Below are 17,463 nucleotides of genomic sequence, written 5' to 3'. Positions count from 1 at the left end.
ACAGTAACCGTCGGAAACAATGGCTTTGAAAAGTTATTAATACTGTCAAGAAAAAAAAAAACAAAAACCTCAATCTTAAAGAGCTTTGCTTAAACTTCGTCTTTGTTTCAAGGATTAGAAATAATGTTAAAATACCCTTCGACAAATAGTCTCACAATAAATGGTATCTATTACTGTTACTCCTTGCTGTCAAGGCTCATAGATTCTCATATCTGTACCACCTCCCAACGCCTAGCACATATTGGACAATCATATAAATATTTACCGAATAAGTGAAGAACTGATAGCAATGAGATTCAAGTGGCACTCTAGCTAAAGCTTGGAGTCTTGCTTTCCGTGTTAGACCCTGAGTCCATGAGAAAACGAAGGATAAAAACCTTCTTTGACTTGCTGCCAGGGCTAAAATATTAATTCCCAACACGCAATGGAACTCCGTAGTTACACGCGTCAGGTCAAAGCAATCTCCAGCTCTCCCTTGGCTACGCGGGAGCCGAGCAGAAGTTTATGCAAATAAGCGGGCTCTAGCGTACGCACGCGCAGAGCCCGCGCAGAGCTCCGAGTTCTGTGGAACTCAATTTGAGTACGCCGATTACAGCCGGGAGGATTTACGGAGGTTCGCTTCCGGTAGCACCGGAAGCAGCTTGAAGATGGCGTCCTCCAAGCAGAATGGGCCGACTACCGCTTCGGGGAAAACGGAATTTCGTGGCGCGAAGCCGACGTCGGAGAACCGAGGTGAGATTGTCTAAAAACCGAAGCCTGGAGTCTGTGGATTTGGAGTTGGGGCTTTTTTGCTTTCGCTGGCCAGGCACGTGTAACGCCGCCTTGAGCCTGTTCTGTGAGTTTGTGTACCTGTAACTGCTGATTTGGGGGGCTGTTGACCAGACTTGCAGGACCGACCGGCCTGTATGTTGCCGGCCACGTGTTCCTAATTTATTGCTTCTGCTGAAAGTCTCCAAAGTAGAAGTGTTGCTGAATGCGTGTTCTGTAAAAATATGAGGATTAAGAAATTGAAGAGGGCGCTTCAGGGCCTTAAACTCGCGAAGGTGTTTGGAAGTCGTTGGCAGAATGAGGGATGAGGTGGGAGAAGGTGGTGGTTATGCATATGAGTGAACGAGTGGTAGAGTGATAATGAAGGACTAAGACAGCAGTAGTGATAGAAGAGGTAGCCGGCGTGCCCTTAAAGTCAATTTGTCAGCACTGAAAAAATTTTGGAACGTTTATTATTATTATTCCTATTTGTCCGGTTGCTGAAGTATCAGCCAACCCAGCGCCTGCTCTTTCAACTGCGTTATTTTTAAATTGCTCTCTTGCTTTGCGCTCGCACTCTTGTTTTATTCATTATCTTCAGTGTGGTTGACAGAGAAATAGTCTGGGGCCTGCTCAGCCAGACTTACTGGAAGTATTAAAAACCTCAAACTTTGATTCTATAGGCATTAGAGAGAGAGTAAAAATGTTTTGTTGTTTAAATTAAGGGTATGACAGAGGCCGGTGTATATACAGCTTAAGGAATAAAAACCAACAGGTGAAAAGCAGCTCATCAGAGCGTTAAGAAGAATAGAACATTACCAACCGTATCTCCAAAACCCCCTACGTGCACCTCTCAGGTCATTCTGATGTTCCCTTGTATGAATACACGCTGATGTATATTGTCACTTTAATGTTGCTGGACATTTGGATTGTTCCCATTGTTCGTTATTGTAAGCAACGTGGTATAAACATCTTTATACATTTCTCCTGGTTAACATATTCTGGAGCATCTCTGTTTATGTACATTGCATGGGATTGGAATCCTTGTAGTGTAGGGTAGGGCGTGTGCAAATAATAATCTTTGCCAAAGAAGCTGTGGCATTTTATACTTCCAAAAGTAGTAGGAGCACTAACACTTGGCTTTTATCTGAATTTTAAATTTGTCGTTTAGTTAAGTATAAAATCATATTGTGGTTTTAATTCAAACTATCCTGATTGCTAATGAGGTTATCTGTCTTTACACATGTTTGGGGGTTCTTTGTTGTTTTTGTACTGTGAAACTAAACTTTTATTTTCTTAGCCAGGTTTTTTTCTTTTTCTTTTTTAAATTCACATCCAATGAGTTGTTTAAATTAGTAGGATCTTGGACAGATAGCTTTTTGTGGTGATTTAGTCACTAAGTCGTGTCTAATTCTTCCCACCACACGGACTGTAGCCTGCCAGGCTCCTCTGTCCATGGGATTCTCCAGGCAAGAGTACTGGAGTGGGTTGCCATTTCTTTCGCCAGGGATCAAGATTGTAGGCATATTCTTTACCAGCTGAGCGAGGAGGGCAGCCCAGATACCATTTTAAGTAGTCACTATTGCAGAATTTGAGGATTTTATTTTTTCAGGATATTGAGGAATAAATGGTAAATGAAGACTAATTCTTTGTGACTTGAACCCTAAATAACAGAGTGGATGTGAGTAAAAGAAATAGAAAGCAATTATATCTGACTGGGATGGCTAAAATGGACAATAAAGGCCGCTTCTTAAACTTTAGTATGCATAAGAAGCTCCTCATGACACCATTAAGACAGATTTCTGGGCTTCAGCTCAGAGGTTCACATTTAATAGGTCTGGGTGGGATGCAAGAATTGCATTTCTGACAAACTCTGTATTTATGCCTATGCTGCAGGCCCATGGATCATACCTTTGTGTAATAGTGAGTTAAAATAGAGCTGTTGGATTTAAGAGGTTGTTAAATCCAGGACCAGGCGTTTTAATAAATGATATAGGAGACAATTTATGGCCCTTAGGAGGCATTTTGTTTTAATGAGAGGAGACCTAGACCGAGTCAGCTTCACATTCCCTTACACGAGTCACTTGAGCATTTTGAATGGAATATCTTTTCTAAAGTGGAAATAATAACACGAGTTCTTCCTTTCATAGTTTTGATGAAAGTATACAGAAGGAGGTCACGTGAAAGCTCTTTGGAAAACCTAAAACCCTATAGTAGTGAATATTAGCAAGGTATACACTGGAATCAGTTTTTGATAATTTTATGTATACACACATGCAAATATATATACTCTTAAGCTCCTCCTCAGTTGAGTCTGAAATGTTACTTTATTTTAAATAGTTATGTAAACAAAATAGTATTTGGATCCTCAACTCTAAAATAGTGTCGTGCAGTAGAAGTTTGTGAGTATCCACTATGTGCCAGGTGTATGCCAGTAACTGTGGACCCAAGGAGCAGAGTCCCTGCCCTCAAGGAACTTTGTCTATGACGCAACTGGCACACATACAGATAATTTTAACACAGTGTGTTGGTAATGACAGAGGCGTGTTCTTGGACTGTTGAATAGTATAAAAAGCAGGGGAGAAGGAGGTGCATGAAAGTATTGGGAAACTTGTGCATGTATGCGTACAAGTGTTCAAAAACTCTTCAAAAGAAGTTAAATCTGACGTGTAGATTTTCCCTCCTCTGTAGGTGAACCTGAACTCCTCACTGTGCCAGACGGTTGGAAGGAGCCAGCTTTCTCCAGAGAGGACAATCCTAGAGGACTCCTGGAGGAGAGCAGTTTTGCAACTTTGTTTCCGAAATACAGAGAGGCATACTTGAAAGAGTGCTGGCCATTGGTACAGAAAGCCTTGAATGAACATGTATGCGTGTTTCATATATTTCTCTGAGATTGTTATTGCTTGTATCTTTTAAGTAAGTGAATGTGTGATGATGGATTTCTGTGTAAAGGTGCTAGCATAGCTGTTCCATTTGATTCTTTTGGTATTTTAAACAGACTAGATAAGCATTATCCTTACTGTTCATTTGTTCTTAGTTTTGTGAATAACAGCTTACTTGGAAAAATGCTTTTACATTTTTAGGGGATTTCAATTTGTAGGGGTATCTGAAACTCACTCGGAAACTCCAGGTTTCAGAGTCACTCTCTGCTGCGATGGTTGCCATCAGCCTGTATGGTGTGAGCTGGGGCATGCCCCTGGCGCTGTTTAACGTCTCATTGTAAATGGAAGATGATGGATGTGACCGACTTTCCTGTTTGTTGCTCCTGCAGTGCTCTTAGAGCAGTGTATTTGATTTTATTTTTCAAACTGGATTGAGACCCCTTAGTGAATCACGAAGTCAATTTAATGGCTATAGTGAGCCTTAGGAAAAAAATATATCACATGTGGTAAGGATAAGTATCATTTTATGAAGCTTTTGGTTTGTCTGTGTGTGTTTGTGTACACACAAGTTGTGATAGAAAGTCTGTTTCTCAGCTGTGGGACTGCTCCAGAGTCATTTGTGCCCACTCGGCTTGAGGGTGGTTAGCAAACCAGACCGTGTTACAGCTGTCTACATCTGGGTTTAGACCCAGTTTGTTTCTGTGTGTGTGTTTAAACTGATAGACACCTAACCTGATGTTTAACTGTTCATCATTCACTGTATTGAAATATTCTTGAGGTCATGCTCACAAGTTAGAAAATAGCATTTTAATTTGCTTTGCTGAAGTCTGGTTCTTTTGAAAGTTAATGCATAGATTCTCCCATTATTGCTTTTATTTTTAACCCTCTGACAGTTTGTTTTTACTTTGTATTTAGCTAATGTTGTTGTTTAGTCGCTTGGTTGTGTCCATGGACTGCAGCCCACCAGGCTCTTCTGTCCATGAGATTTCCCAGGCAAGAATACTGGAGTGAGGTGCCATTTCCTTCTCCCGGGGGAACTTCCCAACCCAGAGATCAAACCTGCATCTCTTGCATCTCCTGTATTGGCGGGCAGATTCTTCACCGCCGAGCCACCAGGGGAGAGTTTGAAAGGAAAAGTCTATTTTCACTCTAGGGAGAAGATTTTAGATTAGAGCTACATCTAGCCAGGGTAGGGAAATTATAAGCTTTACATTTTTACCTTAAGTTTTAAATATGACCTCATTTTGATTGATGTGATTTTTTTAGACTGGAGGTAATATTTATTCCGATAAGTGTAAATTATCCTAAAGTCAACTATAAATGTTTTCAATTACCTGAGTTTCTTATTTTCCTCGAAATCTAAACGTAATCAAGTATTCCTTATTTACATTAACTTTCCAGCTTCTTCAAGGAGAGAGTTAAAGGATTTTGAGATATCTTAATGACACAGAAATTAATAGTTAGGCTAGGATAGGCTCTGTACTCATCTAAAATTGAATGCATTTTCACTCTTTTTGTAGCATGTTAATGCAACCCTGGACCTGATTGAGGGCAGCATGACTGTCTGTACTACAAAGAAGACATTTGATCCGTATATCATCATTAGGGCCAGAGACCTAATCAAGCTGTTAGCAAGGAGTGTTTCATTTGAACAGGTAAATTTAGAATTAAATTTAGACTTTATTTGCTTTATTTGCATCAACATTAGAGACAACACATATCACTGCCACCACCACCTCCCCCCAAAACATTTTCATTTTTGTGCTTAAATTTCTTGGCTTGGAAAACATTTGTACTTGTAAAGAATGTTGATGGGCTATTTTCTTTATTTTCCCAAAAGGCAATACGAATTCTTCAGGACGATGTTGCATGTGACATCATTAAAATAGGTTCTTTAGTAAGAAATAAAGAAAGATTTGTAAAAAGAAGACAACGGCTTATTGGTCCCAAAGGATCTACTTTGAAGGTACTTTTTATTAGTGAAAAAGTGTATCTTCCTTTACTGTTAGTTTTTCAGTGTACTGAAATTCAACTTATTGCTCTTTTTATATAGGCATTGGAACTCTTGACAAACTGTTACATTATGGTTCAGGGAAACACGGTTTCAGCCATTGGACCTTTTAGTGGCTTAAAAGAGGTGAGATTTATGCTCTTAACTTAGTTTTAGCAGAGAATAAATGAAAGAATATGGGTATACTATAATAGTTCATTGGATAATGTATTGTTTCATAATTTTTAAAAATTGTGCTTCGTTTGATTTTCATTAGTAAATTCTTCATGTAATTTGAGGGAATAGCCACTCCTGAACCTTAACATATCATGGCCAACTTTTGGTAATTACAGAGAGAGTCGTTTCTGAATTAGAAGGTCTGTTCATCATTACTTCCCCTACTGCAGGTTTTCAGTGGGTATTTTAAGATCTCAGCCTGTAGCAAACATTAGAAAACATGCGTTTAAATGATCGGAGAATTGAGCAGATCTTGTTCTTTGCAGTAGCAGATGCAGCCAGTAGAGGTCAGGCTCAGAAAACTTCCCTAAAGATGTATTTTCTTTGAGTTTTAATATGTTAATTTAATGTTTCATGAATATTAGTTTGTCACATGTTATGAGAAAATCTATAGAGCACATACTGTTTCTGTAAACTCCTTTTGAGGCTTTTGTTGTGTGTATCTGGCTGTGAGTTCTTCCTTTCAGGGCCTTTAATAATAGTTCTTTTGGACCTTTTTCTCTTAAGTTATCTGCATTTTTCACATAGCACAATAACAACTTAGGTGTTTTGAGTGTTTCATAGTTTTGTAGAGTCTAAGTATATTATTTAATTCTTACAACAGATCCTTAAGGTGGTTTTATTTCAAATGTATTATAGAATTCAAAAGCTGAAGTCAGGAGGAAACTTAAGTGACTTTCCCCTATGAAGTCCCAGCATTTGAGCACGTATTTTCTAACTCTAAATCCAGCTCTCTTTCCCATAAATTGCACAGCTCCAGACTGTTGTGTTAATTCTGCGTATCACTTTTTAGCAGTAAAATTGAGAGACTTCATTGCATCCAAGTGAGGTTAACTATTATGAAAGATCCAGAAGCCACTCAGAACAGTTGAAGGGACTGCTATATCCAGTTTGGTAGCCACTGCCTGGTTCATAGGTTATTTTGCAATATATTAATCTGCTTCTACCTAGTTCACTAAAATCTTCATTATAAATAACTGATTCATTTTTCTTTGCAAATTTCAGGTTCGAAAAGTAGTCCTAGACACTATGAAGAATATTCATCCAATTTACAATATTAAAGTGAGTGTTCACTGTGCTTTAGTATAATAGCAGTTATCAAATTGTTTTTAGCTACAGAAACCTTTCTTGAAAATAAATCTTTTGTGAAAGTCTAATATACAAAACAGACAAAGCAGAACTATTTGGGTGGAGTTCAGCCCACTCAACACTATCCCAGTCCTGTAGCTCCTTCTTTGAAAGCTCGGGTCTCTGAGGAGGAGAGTGTGAAAGAAAGCTGTTGACGGGGGCTCTGTAATGTAGTGATTCAGTTCTGATAGAAATAAAATATGCTTCATGGAATTTGTTGTAGAGGGTACCAGTTCAGTTTTCTTAGGCTAATGAGCCCACAGATTGTATTTAATTTAAAAGTGTGGTCTTTTAGAATTCTGCCATTTTCTGTAAGTCTGGAATAATTCAGATTGCATTAAAACTTGTTTTGAAATTTAACACTCAAGTTATAGGCTCATTGAGAGAGATGTTACATCCCTCCATGTATAACATTCAGTAATTATTATTGGAAATGTAACCACGGTATATGATGTTTTATGATGGATATTTGTTAAACAGTCCCTGAATTTGATGAATTTGAAAAGTCATTCTTAGATTGGGGTGAAAAATGATTTGAGTTTCATTGGGACATTAAAGAGAGCGTGTCTTGCATCTGATGCCTCCTTTGCATCCTGTGATGTTTCAGTGTCGATAAAATTCAGGTGGAATTGGGGGAAATGTGAAAACACTGGTTTCATTGATCATGAGAAACTTTAGTTTTTTCTTTCCTTATGATGATCATATTTCATGTGCTACTGAAAGCTTCCTGCTTGTAGGAAACTTCACTAATTAAGCACTATCTCTGTATAATTAAGTTGAATTTCAAAGGTTTTAATGAAAAACTTAGTCTTATTTTTCATCTCTATTTTAATGATTCTGTTTCTTAATCTAAATTTCTAATGGTTTTCTGATTCTTGGTTCATTATGCATATTTGAGATTATATGCTTTTTCTTTACAGAATTGATTTAATCCTACTGAAAAGACTAAGAGTTGTTCCTTTTAATTTTATTATTTATAGGGACATTATTTATAATGTCTTAGGTTGAGAAACATATCACTTCTAAAATTAAAAGTGTTTACTTTGTTCATATATTACCATGACCCAAGACCTTAATGATTAAGCGAGAGCTGGCGAAGGACTCTGAGTTAAGATCACAAAGTTGGGAAAGGTTTTTGCCACAGTTCAAGCACAAAAATGTGAATAAACGCAAGGAACCAAAGAAGAAAACTGTTAAGAAAGAGTATACACCATTCCCACCACCACAGCCAGAAAGTCAGGTCAGTATTAAATGTTGAATTTTGTTACATGAAGGGGAAACCATTTTAATCTGTTTTGTCGGAAACTTTGAGGGTATTTTAGGTGGAATTTCTGTGGGTGTTTGGGTGTGTAGAGATGTAAGAATCTGAAGGTAAGTGTAAATGCAGTTGTTTTGGACTGACTGTGTGGAGATGGGGAGCAGCAGCTTCATGTTGTGAGCGTAGAATGGCATCAAGGAGGCTGGCGGTGGTGTGTAGCTCTGCCCGTAGCCGCTGCGCGCTCCACGGTTGGAAACGTCGGCGACCTAGCCCGCCGTGGCCTCGTTCCTGGGACCCGTGCTGTATGTTTTGCTCTGGGTTTGAAATCTTAACTTCTGATATCTGTCCATTTTTTAAAGATATGAATGCCTCTCATTTTGTGTACTGTCATCTGGCATAGTTTCCTTTTCTCTCTTGCCTGTTGCTGTTTTCTTTCATACTCCCCTTTTCTGTCACACCCTCTGACAGAAGCGCTCTAAAACTTGCATCAGTCCTAAAACTTGACGACTTTTCCCATAGTGTGGCTACTGAACATAGCTGAAGAGAGGCGTGTCTTTGGATTATATCCCTTAAAAAGTCACATTTCCAGCCTCAGATGGTCTTCAGCAGTATTATCTGGCTGCTTTGTGTCCTCTTAATTCTTTTGCCACCCTTCCACTCCCAGTAGATGACGTTGCCTTTTTTCCCCTCGAGTATTTGAGATTACCAGGCAACAACTCTTTAAACTTGCTCTTAGCTCACAATTTTTTTTCCCATCTGCCTCAGTCCATTCTTTGCTTATTCTCTGAGTTCTTTGTTCACCTGTCTGTTGGAGGATCTTTCTTCATTATTCCCTCCCCTGGCTGTATGTTGAAGTTTTTTCTTTAACCCATCTTTTTCTTTATACTGTCTCGTCTTCCTCACAGCCCTGTGTTTGCAGTTTTTCAGGGAAGGTTTGAGGAAAGGTCAAAGGTAAAAAAGGAATGATGATCATCATAGTAAAAAAAAAAAAGTGTAAGTGTTGGATCTCGACCTCTACATTGGACAATAAAGTGAAGCCAGAAAGAAAGTGTTAGTTGGGGAGTAGTGCGTGACTCAGGAACTAACGCGTGCTTCTGCAGCCCTGGCGTGATCCAGGCAGCCTCTCCCATGCTCACTGCTTGTCTCATCTTCCTCTCCTGTGACTGTGAGCTTCTTGAGTCAGCAGTGTCTCATTTGACTTACTCTGCCACTTATTTGCTACGTTCAGTCGCTCAGTTGAGTCCAACTCTTTGCGACCCCATGGACTGCAGCACGCCAGGCTTCCCTGTCCATCACCAACTCCCAAAGCTTGCTCAAACTCATGTCCTTTGAGTAGGTGATACCATCCAACCATCTCATCCTCTGTCGTCCCCTTCTCCTCCTGCCTTCAATCTTTCCCAGCATCAGGGTCTTTTCCAGTGAGTCAGTTCTTCGAATGAGATGGCCAAAGGATTGGAGCTTCAGTTTCGGCATCAGTCTTTCCAATGAATATTCAGGACTGATTTCCTTTAGGATTGACTGGTTTGATCTCCTTGCAGTCCAGGGGACTCTCAAGAGTCCTCTCCAACACCACAGTTCAAAAGCATCAGTTCTTTGGCACTCAGCTTTATTTATGATCCAGCTCTTACATGCATACATGACTACTGGAAAAACCATAGCTTTGACTAGACAGACCTTTGTTGGCAAAGTGATGTTTCTGTTTTTTAACATGCTGTCTAGGTTTGTCATTGCTTTTTTTCCAAGGAGTAAGCGTCTTTTAATTTCATGACTGCAATCACCATCTGCATTGATTTTGGAGCCGAAGAAAATCAAGTCTGTCACTGTTTCCATTGTTTCCCCATCTATGTGCCATGAAGTGATGGGACTGGATGCCATGATCTTTGTTTTATGAATGTTGAGTTTTAAGCCAGATTTTTCACTTCTCTCTCATGTTCATCAAGAGGCTCTTCAGTTCCTCTTCACTTTATGCCATAAAGGTGGTGTCATCTACATATCTGAGGTTATTGTTAATTATGAGCATAATTTAACACATCTATGCCCCCAGTTTCTTAGTACATAAAATGGGGATGACGATCTTACCTATCTCAAAGAATTGTCTATGAGAATTTGAGAATTAAGCAAGTTAGTAATTGTAGAAAGGTTAGTAGTAGTTTAGAGCATTGCCTCAGATCAATTGTATGTTGACTAATGAATGAGTGGTTACTTGCTCTAATTAGTATTTAGTCGCTACATCCTGACAATTCTTGCTTTTCATTTTGTATGATGAACAAAATGAAACTTAAAAAAAAAAAAACAGGCTTTTTATCTCCTTTTTTCTGTTCCTTTTATAAAGTGTTACTTTGCTCTCTTCACTCTTCTCAGGAACCTTTAGTCATTTCTAAATCGCATCCCACCTCCCTTGCCTGTCATTCATGTTTCTTCATGTCCCAAACTCTTTCCAGGTGTCTTTCCTCACTTTTCTGAGACCTTGACCTTCCACCTCCCCTAAAGCAGTCTGTTGAGTACTCCATGGACCTACCACCTACTTTCCTACCTACATGCTTTGTGTATGTGTATTCTTGTCAGCTTAAAGTACATTTCCTTCTTTTTAGGCTGCTACCTTACATAAGAGTTTTGACCCTACTGTCTTTACCTCAGGGTCATTGTGAATTTCTTAGGAATTGACTTCCCATCTACATGATTTCTGAAGTAATTGTAAATACATATTTCAACAGATTGATAAAGAATTGGCTAGTGGTGAATACTTTTTGAAGGCAAGTCAAAAGAAGAGACAGAAAATGGAAGCAATAAAGGTAAGACTGTCTAGCTGGCAACATTAATTGCAAAGTGCATAGATACTTTGGATTCTTACTTAACTGAAAAGTTTTTATTAATCATGTAGGCTAAACAAGCAGAAGCTCTCAGTAAGAGACAAGAGGAGAGAAACAAAGCTTTTATTCCACCTAAAGAAAAACCAGTTCACCTGAAGAAACCTAAGGAAGGTAATGCTTTTTCCTAAGTCTTGTTATGATGCTGAAGTCTGCTAGAGGAAAAGTAAACCCAGAGTGAATTTGTTGACTCTCTGAGTTCATGTTAAGAAATAGCCACATCTTTCACCAGTTCTCTCAGCATTTCATTACTCACAGATCCTCGGGACAAGAGGTGACTAAGATAACGCATAGTTTAGCACCAGCTTATGCCTGTTTGAGAATGTCCCATGCTGGCAGCCGCTTCCTGATCGCTGCCGTGCTAAGGAAGGACCGTTTGTTTTGAAAGACAGAAACCAGAGCAGGGAGTCCTCTATAGAAACATCGGGAAGGTCCCCGAGCTCTGCTGTATGCCCCTTACAGAGCTTATCAAAGTTATGCTTTCTTTACTTGTACGATCTGTGACTTAAAATCTGATGCTTGTATTGTTAACATGGATTTCTCATCACCTTGGGCTAAAACACCACCAACAGAATAGCAGGAATAGCTTTCTTACTCAGCGGTTATTAAAAAGACACTCAGGGAAAACATTCTTATTCCTGGCCTTGTTTTGACCTACCTTCTCTTTTACATATTCTTCCCCACTAGTAACCCTTGTACTCTTCTGTAGGGTAACTCTCCAAAGTGGTCCGTAGTATAATGAGGGGAGGGAGGTCACCAGCTGTGTTGTAAGTCACCTGTTGGTCTAAGCCAGATGTAACATTACTACTTTGTTAATATATATCAGTGTTAACAACTTAAAATATACTGCATTCTACTTCTTAGATCATTGGTTATATAAAAGTTAAAAATATCATAAGCATCATAATTTTAAGTCTGCCGAGCTGGTCAGTTATATGCTCTCAAGGTGTTCAAATGGGAGTTTAATCTCAGTTTAGTACTGAGTAAAGTGAAGCTGTTCCATTGTAGTGAAGACTAAGTCTGCTCTCAAGCTGCCGGGGTGTTTGTACGATGACATTTTATCCTGTGGTTCTTTTATGTCCTGAATACTGTTCACTAAATGATAAGAAAAGTTGCAATCTTTTGCTGCTGCTTTTCTCTCTTTTGTTCAAACTTTTGGTGTTAACTACATGGTTGGGTTCTGTTAGGACCTCCAGATACTCTCAGATTACTGTCTTTATTACCAAAATCTTGTTAAATGAAATAATACTAGTCATTAATTGAACTAATACTTGGAAAACTAAGTCTTTTAAAGAGTACTGTAAAGTTCCAGAATATGAAAACGAATATAAATAATAATATCAAATTATATAAGGACAAAAATGTAATTTCAACATAGTTGAATCCAGTAATTGGTTCAAATAGTTAAAGTATAATGTCATTTTCATGTATATTCTTACTAGTGTGTTTAAGGACTTTGTTTTCTCCTAGTTTGAAGAAATTTCTAACTTTACTTTTAGCAGGTATTTTGTATTTTATAACATGACCTTTCAATTACAATAGTACTCTAAAATTATTCATATTTATGTAATCTTTGTTTTATTTGGTAAAATCTAAAGAATTACATGTATTGTTTTTTAATTTATTTAGCTTCTACTGAAACTAAAATTGATGTGGCTGCCCTCAAGGAAAAGGTTAAGAAAGCAAAGAATAAGAAACTGGGAGCTCTTACAGCTGAAGAAGTTAAGCTTAAAATGGAAGCAGATGAAAAGAAAAAGAAGAGAAAGTAACACAAACAAACCCTGACCTAAAATTTATTAAGCTCTCTCCTTTTGTAAAGGATTTTGAAATACTGTAGTTGGCAACATTAGTTGCCTTATCCGTGAGAAGTAATACCCTGATAGTTTTCTCTGAGTTTGTGCTTTATTACAGTGTTAATATAAACAACTGTTCTTTATAAATTATTGTCCATATGTTTTTTGAAAAATTTTATACTAGAGAGTGGTATATATGTGTTTATATGCATTGTATCTAATCTATTCCAGGCACGTTTTGCCTCAGCATGATTTTAGCGGTAATTTTTAAGGTTGTTTAGTCTTTAAATATAATCGTGTCCCAGCATTTGGTTTTGAGAAAGTGCTCTAATGTAATCTCATTTACATTTTGTTCCAAAATTAATTCATAATCCAATAAAGCAAGGCCTTTTAAATTAATTCCCTTAATTACTATTCCAATCTGATTCTGAGGAAGTAGTAAATCATAAGATATCAAACTGCAAGAGAACCTGGAAAACCGGATATTTAAAGTTGGAACAGCACGCACCAGGTTATATAGGAGTGTTTTTACTGATGAGGGCCGGTGCGGTTTCTCAGACCACCTACATCTAGCTCTCTCACTCTGCATACTTAGAAGCTGAGGCGGACGGGGGATAGAGCTTACTCATTGCAAGTCACAGCTGTGGCAACTTGGAAACAGTGCTGCTTCTTAAAAAGTGGAAAGTACGATACTGAAGCTGAAACTCCAATACTTTGGCCACCTGATACGAAGAGCTGACTCCTTAGAAAAGACCCTGATTTGGGGAAAGATTGAAGGCAGGAGGAGAAGGGGATGACAGAGGATGAGATGGTTTGATGGCATCACCGACTCGATACACATGAGTTTGAGTAAACTCCGGGAGTTGGTGATGGATAGAGAAGCTGGCATGCTGCAGTCCATGTGGTTGCAAAGAGTTGGCCACTACTGAGCAACTGAACTGAACTGAACTCAGGAAGGCCAGAGGTCCCCAAGCGAAAGGAGGAAGTCAACTGCTAGTGCCAAGCATTCTTCCCCTTTATCTACACAAGATTAAAGGAGGCTCCTTGTAATTCTGCATTGCATGGCTATGTCTGTTTCCCCCTGAACTTAACTTTTTCTCAAACCTTGAATTAACCAAAGCTTTTTTCTTATGGAAAGGTTTTTCTTAAGCTGTGTTAATGAAACTATGTATTTGCTTTGAAATCTGCCTTTTTTCAAGATTCATGTCAACTGCTTTATGGCCAGAGATGACTCCCCTTGTACCATTCTATCTCAAAATGCATGTTGTGGGAGAGGAGCCTGCTGCAACTCTCTCTATTTTGAGGCATTTCTTTTGATTAGCAGCTTGCTAACAGGTATATAACACCTTGCTAAAAACTAGCAAGGAGGCACGCTTTCTGTACTCTACTGAAGTCTATGTCAGAAGCGTTCTCTATTCCTTTTACACTTTAATAAAACTCTCCTACACAAAAGCTCTGAGTGATACAGCCTCATCTCTGCCCTGGATAGAAATCCTCTCCTTCGGAGGCCAAGGATACTGGATTTGCTCACAGTTCTTGGCTGTAATCTTTCAGAATTATATCTTTGTGTGACGGGTCAAATATTTTTGCTTAAATTAATAAACTAATTTGATGCCTTAAAAAAAAAAGTGGAAAGTAAAGATGAGTCTATCCTGTAGTGCTAGGAAGATGAACCATTTTTGAGTAAGGGTTTGCTGCAAATCAGAAATACACCCAGTTGTTACTAAAACAAAAACAAAACACCATGTATGAATGAGGATTTTTTTTCCTCCCTGGATTGTATTATTTCAAAGTAAATAAATGAGGGTATTTGCCCTTGGCCCAAATGATAATTATAACACTCAGTATTAGGATTGGTGGGATAATTATGAGAAAAAGAGATGTGTTTCTGTCACGTGGATATATCGGCCAGTCTGGAAACACAATGGAGTAGTAACCTGTGAAACAGACATGAAATATACTCATTAATATTGTTCCCCATAATGCAGTAACACAGCTCACATAGATCTGAAAACAGTTTAAGGTTTATATACATACGTGTCACTTTGTCTCGTTGTGGGTTAGCTGTAAAATCAGAAGAAAGAAAAAAAATTAATAGGTACTGGTGAGGCTTTTGTTTTCTTTTTAAGAGTCAAGTCTCTTAATTAAAACCACTGACTGTTGCTTTGGCTTTACTGCAGTGATTTTCAAAGGTTAATTACTCAAGATTTTTTTGTACTTTAATAACTTGATATTTTTAGATCATCTTGTTTATATAAAACTTTTTATATATTACTACTATAAATGTAAAGTCATTTTACATAAGCAGATAAAATAAATGTAATAAAAAGACATTGCAATTAAAAGTAATAATCAGTGTGAGCAATTTGTTAAAATATTTTCCTGAAAATAAGTTTCTCCCTGGGAAGTAGAATCCTGTGATCAGTCAGTAGTAAAGAGTGTCCTCTCATCTGTTCTAGTCTGTCACTAACTTATTAATAGCTTATTAATAGGGCATTTGGCTATCAAAAGTCATAACTACTCCTCTCCACTTGACATTCCAAGACCTGGGGAAAAAATTCCACATCTGCCATGGTCTTCTTATACTTTTTATAAATGGTTAAACACCTTTTCTACGCTGCTTCCAGGCCAGCTGCTGCTGGATTCCTGTGGTGGAGTCCTGATCCTCTGCCTGCTCATGAGCATCTCTGGTCATCATAGCTGTGACTGGGCATTGTCTGTGGTAAATTGCCGTTGAAGCTTCTGCTGCTTTAACTTTTTTTGGCAGTTACTTCCATGAAATCAAGGTGTGATGTGCTAGTTATATTTTTTCTCATATATATTTTTAAAATGTTAAACTTCCAACTTTTGAGTATTGAAACATTATCCATGCACAGGCACTAGCTCAAATCAGCTCGTGTGCCATTGGTATTCCCAGTGCATTTTGCAAAACCATCCTAATTTGGCCTCCATTGGTATTTACGGAACTGTTATCTGGAAGACCACAAAAGGTTTTTTTTCTTCCAGTGTTTGCTATAATTTGTCCGAGATGGAATCTGATAGATAAAAGCCTTTATCCTCCAACCCTTATCCCTCTGCAAGTTAGCTTGTGTTTTCCTTTGTCTTTCTTAAGAGTCGGGTTTTTCATTATTATTGGACTGTAGTCTTAAATTTCTGAATTTTATTCCTCAAGATTAGAGACCATTTCAAGCTAGATCTCCAAGATCAAAAGCTAAAAGTCCACAAGTTTTCTTCTTGTTCTGGTGCTGTTGTTACTAATTGCCTAGATTTTTAAAATATAATGATTAATAAAATATATGCAGTCAAATTAGTGGTCATTTGTCAGCCAGACTAGGCACTAACAACCAGTCGGTTACAAAGGTGAATTAGATAGGCATGACTTAGTTTCTGTTTGGAATTCAGTCTAGTGGGAAAGACAGTTAACCAGTAGCAACAGTTAAATTACTCAACATAATTTAAAATAATTGTCTGTTCTCATCACTGATTCTAAAGAAGCATTGTGAGGATTGTTTGAGCATAAAAACATCATCTAAAACTTTGGGCATAAAGATGCTACCAGGATACCAAAGCAAACAAGATTTGAGATTAGAGGGAGGATGAACTTGGGGATAATAGGTAATAATTATCAAGTGTGTGCCAGGCACTTGTTCCAGATTCTCTAAATGAAACTAATACGAGAGAAAAAATGGTTGAACTGCAGAGAAATGACTGGCTCAGAAAGGTGGTCAAGTGTTGCTATATGGCTGGAGTAAAAATGAGAATTCAATGTATACAAATCAGGAAGAAGGAAACAAATAGTTGAAAAGAATTTTATAGTTTTAGACCTAGGAGGGACTTTGAAAACATGTAAGCAATAGAACACTTTGGCCAAACAGAAATGTATGCTGTTAAACTCAGTCCATTCCAACCTTCTGCTTTGACCACCGCACACCAGTCCCGCAACCCTGAGAGGTTCAGTTGGTTACAGATAAAAGCACAAAAGTACTAGAGGATTTGCACAACTGTAGTAGCTTGATTGAGGTTTCCCTTCACCCCGTGGCAAAAAAGTGAAAAAAAGAAAACTAAGAAGGAAAGGAATGTGTCTGGAATAGAAAACGTAAATGGACTCTTGGCCAACTGTGTATTAATAAAGTGATGTAAGGCATCCCTGGAAAGTTGTCTTCATGACCTTCTACACTGTTCCTCATTAAATGCTGTCTTACTAGTAGAAAGTGCCACACTGCAACTTTTATTTCATACAGTTCTGTAGATGAACATTTAACTCTTCAATGCTTTGGACAGGTAGAATTCTACCTGAACACAATTCAGAATTCTTTTGGTTAACTTTGTTACATTTTTGATCTTGCTGAAATTAGCAAATCTTGGGTCTATAATTTTCCATAATCAGAGTCATTTGTTGTTCTGATTAGTGTTAACTATAAAGGATATTTGCTTCTTTAAATTTCTCTTGAACATATATTCATTCCTAGGACAGTAGTAAGTCATTGCTTTGATTGCTACCTGATGCCCCCTTTCCTGAAAAGAGCTATTAGGATAAAACAAATGTTTTCATTCTTCAGTT

At 38.0% G+C, this 17,463-nt stretch overlaps 2 protein-coding genes across 5 annotated transcripts in view; one reads left to right on the top strand and one right to left on the bottom strand.

Annotated features, from left to right (window-relative positions):
• Positions 1–586: 586 nt before the first annotated feature.
• On the top strand, positions 587–15,247 carry KRR1 (KRR1 small subunit processome component homolog). The gene is made up of 10 exons (XM_065934104.1): positions 587–732; positions 3,439–3,611; positions 5,150–5,284; positions 5,470–5,595; positions 5,683–5,766; positions 6,862–6,918; positions 8,054–8,224; positions 10,957–11,034; positions 11,124–11,223; positions 12,739–15,247. The coding sequence occupies exons 1-10, from the start codon at positions 648–650 to the stop codon at positions 12,876–12,878; spliced, it is 1,149 nt and encodes a 382-aa protein (XP_065790176.1). The 5' UTR covers positions 587–647; the 3' UTR covers positions 12,879–15,247.
• GLIPR1 (GLI pathogenesis related 1) overlaps positions 14,685–17,463 on the bottom strand; it is a 53,564-nt gene continuing 50,785 nt past the window's right edge. For all 4 annotated transcript variants that reach the window (XM_065934105.1, XM_065934106.1, XM_065934108.1 and 1 more), the window contains exons 6-7: positions 14,940–14,966; positions 14,685–14,839 (exon numbers count right to left, since the gene is read on the bottom strand). In XM_065934105.1, coding sequence (XP_065790177.1) covers positions 14,685–14,839; positions 14,940–14,966 — 182 coding nt within the window. The remainder of the gene's footprint in view (positions 14,840–14,939; positions 14,967–17,463) is intronic.

Source organism: Muntiacus reevesi, chromosome 4 (genome assembly GCF_963930625.1).
Source record: "Muntiacus reevesi chromosome 4, mMunRee1.1, whole genome shotgun sequence".
In the NCBI taxonomy this organism is placed as follows: domain Eukaryota; kingdom Metazoa; phylum Chordata; class Mammalia; order Artiodactyla; family Cervidae; genus Muntiacus; species Muntiacus reevesi.
The sequence above is the reverse complement of the archived record's forward strand: the minus strand, read 5'-3'. Positions and strand labels throughout refer to the sequence as shown.

Coding starts and splice junctions, on each gene's coding strand:
- KRR1 (XM_065934104.1), top strand. CDS start 648: ATGGCGTCCTCCAAGCAGAATGGGCCGACTACCGCTTCGGGGAAAACG. Junction 5,596..5,682: donor CCAAAGGATCTACTTTGAAG/GTACTTTTTATT, acceptor CTTTTTATATAG/GCATTGGAACTCTTGACAAA. Junction 11,035..11,123: donor AGAAAATGGAAGCAATAAAG/GTAAGACTGTCT, acceptor TTAATCATGTAG/GCTAAACAAGCAGAAGCTCT.